General features: G+C 36.4%; 1 protein-coding gene across 6 annotated transcripts in view; it reads right to left on the reverse strand.

Annotated features, from left to right (window-relative positions):
* Positions 1–9,815, reverse strand: part of atp6v0a1a (ATPase H+ transporting V0 subunit a1a) — a 130,503-nt gene extending 120,688 nt beyond the window's left edge. For 5 of the 6 annotated variants that reach the window (XR_007427213.1, XM_007256276.4, XM_007256274.4 and 2 more), the window contains exons 1-5: positions 9,721–9,815; positions 3,133–3,285; positions 2,364–2,442; positions 2,112–2,209; positions 1,180–1,308 (exon numbers count right to left, since the gene is read on the reverse strand). Coding sequence is in view for 5 of the 6 variants with exons in the window: in XM_007256276.4 (XP_007256338.1) it covers positions 1,180–1,308; positions 2,112–2,209; positions 2,364–2,442; positions 3,133–3,249 (423 nt within the window). In the remaining variant the exon portion in view is untranslated. Of the gene's footprint in view, positions 1–1,179; positions 1,309–2,111; positions 2,210–2,363; positions 2,443–3,132; positions 3,286–4,573; positions 4,592–9,720 lie in introns of those variants that run through there. The other variant, XM_049467905.1, reaches the window with a different exon arrangement.
* Between the last annotated feature and the right edge of the window lie 1,537 nt (positions 9,816–11,352).

The raw sequence follows: 11,352 nt of genomic DNA on the forward strand, positions 1-11,352 counted from the left end.
AAATAGAAGGCTATAGTTAGCAGGGACATTCTATTTCTGCAGCCAGTTAACATTCCTCAATCCACCGTGTTGCATATAAACCAGGAATACATCGTAAGATGGTAAAACATTACAATCCACAGAACACAGTACAGTAGGTAGCAATGATCGTGACCTGCAGCGCCTGGCTAGATTTGTCCATGCGAGCAGACCAGGGCCTAGTGCAGCCTTTTTAGCTACAAGCTATACTAACACAATACTAGTTTCTATTCCATGACATTTGGCATATCAATGTATAGGCCAGGAGTGATGAACACAGAGAGACCGCTGAACAGTTGAAAGTGATCATTATTGCAAGAAAGAAATTGTAAGAAAATGGTGAAACAGACTTCAGAGAAGTTTCAAAGAATAAAATAACCCCAAAATAATTCCTATAATAATCTTTTCTTCACCTGCACCAACTCTAAAGAACTAGCTATGGTTTTAGAATATTTTTATGCTAATGTGTTTCCATTATTTTGGCACACATCTGTATTGTTTATGAGAAACTCATTTATACACATGCTCCAATCTGCACCATATTGTCATAACTTTCATTCTGTTATAGGATGTGAATGATTAAAAGAGAACTGCATACACAAAGTTAACTGATTTACACTCATCAGAGCCCATATTAACTTGTAAAGGAGACAATAACATCATAAAGTTAATCCAGAAACAGGGGTTGAAATATTTCTGGTCAAAGATCACAGAGATAAAAGATAAAGCAGAGATAAAAGATCACAAAGATAAAAGCAGTACGCTGTGGTAAAACCTGCTCATGAAGAGCAGCTGAACTAAAAGTAGTAATGAAATTAACAGGCTAAAGAACTGGACTGGGTTGGGTTTGGGTTGGGTAACCTACCCTTAATGTCACAACAGACTCTTTCTTTGAGTTCCTTTGTATTTAATGGATCCTCCTATGATTACTCATGGTGGAAATTAGCCGTAAAAACATTACAACACATGACAGAAAGCTTAGCTTTGATTTTTAAACTACATGACTGTGACGAATGTGTCGTAAACGCATCAGCACCTTGTCACAGACAAGTCATTTACTGCCAGTCCAGCAAAAATTAAAAACAATTCTTGGAAGATTGAGAGGATTGTGAAAAATGAAGGGAAACAAATATGGCGGTAAGGAATTTAAAGATTACAGACCTCGTCAAAAAACTGCTGTGTGCGTCTGAGGATGTGTTTGAGTTCAGTCAGCTCCAGAAAGTTCTTCTTAAGGGCTTCCTGGTTAGTGTTGATTTCCTTCAGCTCATTCTCTAATTTCTCAAAAGTAGCCTGCGAAAAGAGGGAGCAAACAAGTCATATCATTAAATTTAGACGCGAGACATCGGTGAGATATGGTCTCACAATAAATATTAGAATTTATAGATATCCATGTCATTATAATCAATAAAAATAACTTTAAAGAAATGAATGCATGCTCAGACTGTAGGCATATGATGCTGGATTTCTTTCAATGACAGTTTTCATGAAAGTTTTATTGAAGAAATAAATCTATGCATCACCTAGGTTACAATATCTTAATACATAAAATCGTGATCCAGGTTTTGGGATACATATTTAATGGCCAGGTGTCGCCAACACAAAGCCCTATTGAAGGATAACACTTAGCTATATAAAGATTTGGAGCATTAACAAAAAAGAGAGCTACTTTATCAAAATTATTTGAAAAAATTTAAATGGTAATTAACGGCTGACATGGAAATCTAGTCTAATATTAAGTTTTATCTATTTTCCAGGGTATAGCACTTAAAGTATTGGAGCTAAATCTTTAGATAATGATTGAGATTTAAGTCTTACACACACCATGTGCTCATATAATTTAGGCTCTTTTTCCCCTATTCAGTAAATGCACAAGCCAACTAAGCAGCCATCCAGTCACATGGGCACTAGTTCACCAAGTCATGAGTACTTAGCATTCCCCTCTGTGTTTTCAGCCATGTGATAATGCTATGTGGAATGTAGGTTGAAAGCGTAATGCAATGCTCTGCAAAAAAAAAAAATGTTGCAGAATTTGCTCTTACATTGATTTGTTCTCAATGCTTTTGAATGTATGCACTTTTTATCTGATTCTGTACCTCCAAATCTATCATGTCTCGGGGAAAAGGGACTTCTGGGTTCTCCCCTGTGTCTACAATGGTTATGTTGGCCTTCTTTATCTCCTTCTCAACAAATCCTGGAAGGGGAAAAACAGAGATTTTTTTTAGAGTTTGTGAAAGTAGAACAGAAAATAAGAGAAAAGAGGAAATGAAAAAAAGTCAAACTACTCTTGTTTCTATATAGCACATTTTTCTCAAGCGTATTTAATGTCTGTTTCATCACTGACTCACTCAGTTTACGGTCCATCTCCTCACAACGCCGCACTTCATTTACAAACTTCCTCTGGAAGACGTTGACATCTGGGTTCAGCTGTGATTTGCAGAGGATAAAGTGATAAGGTGGCAATGCAATAACATATTTAATTCAGTATTAAAATACATTACATTGGGTTTTAAAGCTATCTATTTTTATACACATTTAGCAAACTGCTTCTATGACTAAGTGTCTACTGGCAACCCAACATATCCAAGCTACAAAACCAACCCCTTTCCTGAATGCACAATGCTTGTACACATACTGCTGTCATTTCAAGAGCTTGCCTTAAAGACACTGATACTATGCCATGGCCATCCGCATCACCAGACCTATGCTAACTTGCACAAATATTCAAACTTTATAGGTGGATTATTGCAGAACACCATGAGGAACCTCTACATCTCCAAGCAGAGACGTCTGGTATGTTGTGCTACACACTACTTCAGCATGTGTAGCTTAAAAATATGACCATTAAATAATTTACTGATCCTGATGACCATCATCTTTCTTCCAAATAGCAGTGCAATCTGACACTTCCTTCTGGGTGCAACCAATTTACTATAATTTATTTTAATCATATTTTAATAATTAAGTAACATATTAGTAAACATCTCTGCAGAATATAATAGGGTGACCTTTACAACAGGATCCAGTGGTAAGGTTCAGAGCTGGTTAATTATTTATCTACAGTCTACAGGCCATTCAAAGGACCTTAAGAATGGTTGTGCTTCAGTGTGTACTCACATCTCTGAACTGAACCATGCCGATCTCACCAAGCTCGCTGACGCAGCAGTAAGCAGACTCTGACTGCAGGAAGAGCTGGGCCAGAGTCATCTCCTCACTGCGGAAGAGCTCCCCCATGTTGTGCTAACTTATATCGCACACCACAGAGACAAACTACATGAGAGAAATTGAGAAAGTGAGAGAATGTTAGACAATAATTTTAAAACGATTAAAACATTTAAAGCAACATATGGAACTCACATTTGCACAAATCAAACAGTTTTAGTTCACTGACAAGAGCTCTGTTAAAGAACCAATCAGATAAGCACTCAGTTTAAAAGTGCTCAGTCTAAAGAGTGCATTAGCTGATCTGAGCAATGAGCAATGAGCATTTACAGAGGAAGGAAGGGAGGGTTTTATAAGCCTGATACCACAGAAAAGCCCACAACTGAAAGTCACTTACAGACAGCTTTAACAGTGTGGATTAGAAATCTGCTATGATATTAACATCCACTCTCAAGACCTGAAATCTTATTTTATATGTTTTTTTGGCGTACTTTCATAATTCACACTGCAGCAACTTCTGGACAGCGTCTAGTTTGGGGCCCAGGACCCATTTCAGATGTGTTTTGGGACAAAAACATGAGCTAGATAAAACGTACATCTTGTTCACAGACTTTCAGATGTGCCAAACTCCCCAGAAACAGACAATTAATATGTGGCAAAAATGTGACCATCATAAGATAGATAAATCACCCAGATAAATCTAATTTATCTATGGAAAAACAGGTAATAGTGCAGGATCCATAAGGTGGAGTGTGGGCCTATTGTTAATGGAAACACTACAATATAACTTAAAATAAATAAAGCAATATTCTGTATAAACTATTTGGGATTTGCACTTATTAATATTTAGTTACTTTTTTTGTAATTTTTGGCCCAAACTTTTCAGGCCTAGTCGCTATAAAGCTTTCACACTATATAAGGGGTATCATTAGTACTTTTACAACACTGAATAACCACATAAATCATAAAAAGGCAAGTGTGGACAATTTATAGTGAGCCAGTAAAAAACAAAACATGAATTCTTCAAAGTGCCTAGCAGCAGATTGGAAATTAGCTCCATAGATTTTTCTCCCTGTTTTTTTATTTATCAATTTTGCAACTTTGCAACCAAGTGACAATTTAGTCATGTTATGTATCCAAATTGGTTTAAAATGCATTAATAAAATGACCAACTAGAGCAGAAAAATAGCATCACCATCACAATGTACACATGTGCAACAGCCACATCACAGGATACACAATGTTAAATTACAATGTCAAGCTAAACTTGTCAGGTAAAATCTCTGTATTTTAAATATACTGTCCCAAAATACATAGCACAAATAATATATTGCAATGTTAGTTTTTTTCCCAATTTGGTGAAATTACAGAACATCTACAAACAGTGATTATATACCTAAAAGGCATGTATGGAATCTTATGGTTCCCTGAGGTCTCATCATCCCTTTAGCATGTGACAGCCAGCACAGCTGTGGGAAAAGCTCTGGGTATTCAGAAAGAATCAGAAAATACAAAGAGGCATTTGAGATTCTTCAAAACCCAACTGCTCATTAGACATAGCTGAGCTTCACCCTAAGATTATCTGAACCCTAAGGCAAAACCTGGTTGGGTGTACTTAGCCTAATGTATCAACACTAATTCAGAAAAACTGTGAAGGATAGTAACTTTTATTAAAACAGTTGTTTTTCCCAATACACATCACTGTTTCTGTATACTGAATAATTTTAACTGGAGTTAAGTATAAAATGCATATTTACTAGAGCCTGCACAATACCACTTTTTAATGTGCAATACTGAAATAAATACAACAACCTGAGTATCTGCCGATAGATTAATCAGGCAGATCATTTTAACCTCTTTTAAACTAAGCTGTTTTAATGCACTTCTCTGAATAAACCTTGCTTAATATAGCTATCTGAATAACATCCTGCTCTGTGAAACAAGTATTCTGCTTCCTTATTAAGCGTAAAATGCTGGCATGTAGGTTTGAGCACATGGTAATGGATTGTTTTGGGATACAGCAGTTTGAAAATCAGCACAGTTCTAATATTTATACTCTATTATTTTCAAACTGAGCCCAATTAGTTTACAATCAAGTATCAGCATCATTTATCTTCATCCAAACCCCCCGCTTTCTCACCCACAGTGTAGTGACCTGACAAAGTTAATTTTTAGACATTCTAGGCCAAAATCTCCCTTTAACAGATCATCATTTAAGTTATGCTACATTTCTCATTTAACAACCCCACAAACCATGACAGGTCATCAGAGACAGATTACAAACTGATAACACACCTGCTCTCTGCTAATGCAAATTTTATCATATCACTCTCAGTAAGAAAACTTGTGCTTGTGTTCATCTAATGGAAAATTCGAAACGTGTTCAATAATGCAACAGGCTGTGCTGTGGGTGAGCCCTGCACTTTTTCCACTCTCTCCATCTGGCCAAGTATCGGATAGGAGATCACTGATCACTAGCCAACATGAGACCTGTCCTGTTCCTGCAGCCCTCCTGTATATTGTAGGGCTTTAAGGCTTTAAGACAACTGCTACAAGCTCAAATATTATTCCAGTCAAATTTTTCTAAATTCTTCCTGCACTGTGCAGTGTGTGCTTGTACTTTAGTTTGATTTATCATTTTAATACACGCATTACATAAAAGTGATACTTCAGTATGCTTAAAACTGGAAGCAACATTTACCTAAAATACTGTCAATGAAATGACCTGTGTCATTTTAGAGCTCTATTCTATTGATTTGGTCATTGTGAATTTGGCACAATTTTGAAGAACACACAACAGGAAAAATAGATCTACAACAAGACTATATATATGTGATGTAGTTGATTTTTTTTGCTCCTACTCCAATTTCTGTTCCCTATATATTTACAATGAGTTTAATACTTTTACCCGATACATTTTTTAATGTGCTGCATTGTTACTCATTTCAGTTATAAAAATGTTACCAATCATACTAAACCCACATTATCACTGTGGTATCAGAGCGATATATGCTCTGCACTGTCACCGTGTTTGATGAAGCTCCTAATCACTGAGTGAATCAAGCTGATCTTATAAGAAGACCACGCTGCTCTGTTTCACTCTGCAGCCTACCTGCAAAATGATTACATTACATTACATTATATTACATTACATTTGGCAGATGCTTTTGTCCAAAGCGAATGATATTCATAACACAATACTTTTACATTCAGTACTTGAGTAGTACATTTTAGAATTAACTACTTGCAATACTAAAAGTACAAAGTAATAAAGTACAAACAATGTTAATAAATATTTTAGTACTTCCACTTAGTTGTGGCGCTTAAAAACTGTTTAAATTCTACTAATGTCACTTTTTTGACAGAGCATTTGTATTTTTTACTCAAGTCTGGGTCTCTAGTAGTTTATACAGCTCTGGACAAAATGAAGAGAGCACTTTCTGATGGTATTTATAGGTATATGTTTAAGTAAAAAAAAAAAAATTCTATAAACTACGGACAACATTTCTCCCAAATTCCAAATAAAAATATCGTCATTAGGAGCATTTATTTGCAGAAAATGAGAAATGGCTGACATAACAAAAAATATGCAGAGCTTTCAGACCTCAAATAATGCAATAATTCATATTCATAAAGTTTTAAGAATTCAGAAATCAATATTCAGTGGAATAACCTTGGTTTTCATTTATCTTGGCATGTTGTCCTCCACCAGTCTTACACACTGCTTTTGGATAACTTTATGCCACTCCTAGTGCAAAAAAAATTAAGCAGTTTAGCTTGGTTTGATGGCTTGTCATCATTCATCTTCCTCTTGATTATATTCCAGAGGTTTTCAAATTGGTAAAATGGTCTCTTATTTTTTCAGAGCTGTACATGTTTGGATAAGCACACACACATGACTGTGCTGAAGATACAAACACACACTCCTAAAGGACTTAAGACACACGGAAGACTTAACCACCCGTGAACCCAAACGTGAGACATGTGCTGATACTACTACTGAATCAAGAGACTTAAGGTCTTAAGCTACAATAGTATTCATTGTTCATTGAATAATCCGAATTATTTTTTCTCTCAAACTGAATTTGTTTATTCCTGGTGCTTGATGGCTTATTACATTCAACAGGTGCCTTAGTAAGTTACACTACCGTTCAAAAGGGTCACTCAAACAATTTTGTGTTTTCCATGAAAAGTCACACTTATTCACCACCATACGTTGTGAAATTAATAGAAAATAGAGTCAAGACATTGACAAGGTTAGAAATAATGATTTGTATTTGAAATAACATTGTTTTTACATCAAACTTTGCTTTCATCAAAGAATCCTCCATTTGCAGCAATTACAGCATTGCACACCTTTGGCATTCTAGCTGTTAATTTGTTGAGGTAAGCTGGAGAAATTGCACCCCACGCTTCTAGAAGCAGCTCCCACAAGTTGGATTGGTTGGATGGGCACTTCTGGTGTACCATACGGTCAAGCTGCTCCCACAACAGCTCAATGGTGTTCAGATCTGGTGACTGCACTGGCCACTCCATTACCAATAGAATACCAGCTGCCTGCTTCTGCTGTAAATAGTTCTTGCACAATTTGGAGGTGTGTTTAGGGTCATTGTCCTGTTGTAGGACGAAATTGGCTCCGATCAGGCGCTGTCCACTGGGTATGGCATGGCGTTGCAAACTGGAGTGATAGCCTTCCTTATTCAGAATCCCTTTTACCCTGTACAAATCTCCCACCTTACCAGCACCAAAGCAACCCCAGACCATCACATTACCTCCACCATGCTTAACAGATGGCGTCAGGCATTCTTCCAGCATCTTTTCATTTGTTCTGCATCTCACAAACGTTCTTCTTTGTGATCTAAACACCTAAAACTTCATTCGTCCGCAACACTTTTTTCCAGTCTTCCTCTGTCCAATGTCTGTGTTCTTTTGCCCATCTTAATCTTTTTCTTTTATTAGCCAGTCTCAGATATGGCTTTTTCTTTGCCACTCTGCCCTGAAGCCCAAAATCCAGCAGCCGCCTCTTCACTGTAGATGTTGACACTGGTGTTTTGCGGGTACTATTTAATGAAGATGCCAGTTGGGGACCTGTGAGGCGTCTGTTTCTCAAACTAGAGACTCTAATGTACTTATCTTCTTGCTTAGTTGTGCAACGCGGCCTCCCACTTCTTTTTCTACTCTGGTTAGAGCCTGTCTGTGCTGTCCTCTGAAGGGAGTAGTACACACCGTAGGTAATCTTAAATTTCTTAGCAATTTCTCGCATGGAATAGCCTTCATTTCTAAGAACAAGAATAGACTGTCGAGTTTCAGATGAAAGTTCTCTTTTTCTGGCCATTTTGAGCGTTTAATTGACCCCACAAATGTGATGCTCCAGAAACTCAATCTGCTCAAAGGAAGGTCAGTTTTGTAGCTTCTGTAATGAGCTAGACTGCTTTCAGGTGTGTGAACATGATTGCACAAGGGTTTTCTAATCATCAATTAGCCTTCTGAGCCAATGAGCAAACACATTGTACCATTAGAACACTGGAGTGATAGTTGCTGGAAATGGGCCTCTATACACCTATGTAGATATTGCACCAAAACCAGACATTTGCAGCTAGAATAGTCATTTACCACATTAGCAATGTACAGAGTGTATTTGTTTAAAGTTAGGAATAGTTTAAAGTTATCTTCATTGAAAAGTACAGTGCTTTTCCTTCAAAAATAAGGACGTTTCAATGTGACCCCAAACTTTTGAACGGTAGTGTACATTCACCACAGTACATTTTAGAGTTTATCCTAGATAACTAGCTACAACAATGATAAAATTAGTCACCACGCCTAAAGCACGTAAATGTTAACGTTACCTAACGTTAGTTAACCTTGGTAACGTTAATGCTGAATGCTAAATTTGCTTTATTATCGCTACCAGACCTCGTCTTCTAGCTCACCCTAGCTTTACAACTTCTAGACACAAAATTCGCCTTGTCCATAAAATAGAAGAAATGTATTACGTTTATTTTAAGCGTTAAATACTTCTTAAAGAGTTCTAATTCACACCAACAGTTTAAATTATTGAACACAGCTTACAGAGCCTGTCAAAAAATACGATGCTAAGCACGTTAGCTATTATTTAACTAGCTAGCTTAGCTAGCTAAAACACTTTGCTGCTCAACTGTCAACAAAAAACTGCACCTCAACAAGTTGCTTTAGAAGCAACTTCTTACAAAACGGCGTCAACTACAGCCGTGACATCAACAACACAAGCTGAAACGACCCCAAACTCGCAAATAAGAGCAAACTAAACTCACATATTCAGCTAACTAGCTAGGTTAGCTACTTTTACGACCCAACTCACACAGTTAATATAGGCGACGTTAGCCACCGAGCTAATGCTAACAAGTAAACCCAGAACAGGTTATCGAGGAGAACAGCGGTGTAAACTTATATATAGATACAGTTTTAAAAGTGCTCCTAAAAGTCGTAACGTTACGAACATTAGCCTCATGCAACAACACGACTCTTAACACGCATAAGATAAAGTCGTGGAGTTAGTTTACTCACAATATATCGAGTAATATCAGCTGAAGCGAAGTGTAGACTCCCACTCGCCTCTGTCCCAATGAACACACACAGCAGCCCGCTGAGCATCAGCTGACCGCCTGAGCTCACACCACAGGCCTGACGTCAGGGCGAGGGCTAGGCATGTCACGTGACTAGGGACTAGCTTACCTGGACAGGTACAAGCAATTTCTTTTATATTTGTATTTTTCACACATTTTTTTTAAAGGTGTGAAAAAGAAATAAAAAATAAAATAAAATGTATTTTTATTACAGCAGCTTTCACTGAATTCAGACCACAATAGATAAATTTAAATCAATTTAATTTCATTTTAATTTCACTGTTGACTAATCGTTAAATTTTTAATATTACTGCAATACATTACAAATGCTAGGGATGGAATCACAATGGGAGATGAGTAAATGGCTTGCTCACACAGTTCACTCAACTTAATCTGTGTCTCCAAAAGTGCCTAAACACAACAGATTACATATTTACTCACTACATATCAGTACTTTCCACATTTAAACAACAGCTAGACATTTAAAGCCTTTTAAATCTCATGTTTGGCTGTTTCTATCATTTTTAGATAAAGGACATGGCAGGAATAATCGTTGACTAATCGACTAATCGAAAAAAAAAAAATCATTATCAGACTAGTCGACCAATTTGTGAGATGAGCAATAATAAATGTAATAATTATTAAATATCGGAAAACTGTCAAGATTGTTTTTCCTGGAATATTGATTATTCTCACATGACAGTTTTATTTATTGCAGTTGCTGCATTATTGATTGCTACCAATGCATATGAATTAACAAACTTATCCTGGACCTTCTACTGTGTCACTGATTACGTTTTAGCATTTCTGTTGTTTTATATTTATTAGAAAAAATAGGTTCTTATTGTATATATTCTCAATTGAAGATAAAATAAGACAACCATTTATTACTCCAACAGTTGGAAAATTTGCAAAATTTCAGCAGAGCAGAGGACAGGAAAGAGAATGTACATCTCTAGAATCAAATTAATTTATTTTTTATGACCATATGAGCATATTAACCCTTTTCCTTATGCTCAACCATTTGGGAGAGCACATATTGAAGACTTAGTTGATGAATGGAATATATAACCTTCTACAACATACACTTAATGATTATATACAAATATAATGTTATATTTGTAGTTTGTGTTCTGATTTTGCCATGTTTTATCTAAACGTTTGATCGAATCGATGTGCATATTTTAACTGGGACCTTTAAAAAGAAAAACAACTTCATCATTTTCATAATTGCCCAAAAAAACAAAATATTTGATCAGGAAGTTAAAGGGAAATATGAAAAAGTGGGATACTGACAATAAGCAAAGATACATCTCAATAAATATGGGTGTATCTACAATACTGATAATGACATAATGGCCTTTTAGTGGTTTGTTTCTTAGTTTCTCTGCAGCACATCCTTCTCTCTATGTTCTTTGCTTGTTTTATGTCTCTCTATCCCACCACAAGTGGTTGGTGTAAGGTCGCATCTAGGTTACCTTGGCTGAAGCCCACTTCCTCTAGTGCCCACATCACAGTTTTTTAGGCTATTTCTATATGCAGTTCCTATATAGGCAAGCTTTGTCTTCAGACT

This window comes from Astyanax mexicanus, chromosome 19, assembly GCF_023375975.1.
Source record: "Astyanax mexicanus isolate ESR-SI-001 chromosome 19, AstMex3_surface, whole genome shotgun sequence".
In the NCBI taxonomy this organism is placed as follows: Eukaryota; Metazoa; Chordata; class Actinopteri; order Characiformes; family Acestrorhamphidae; genus Astyanax; species Astyanax mexicanus.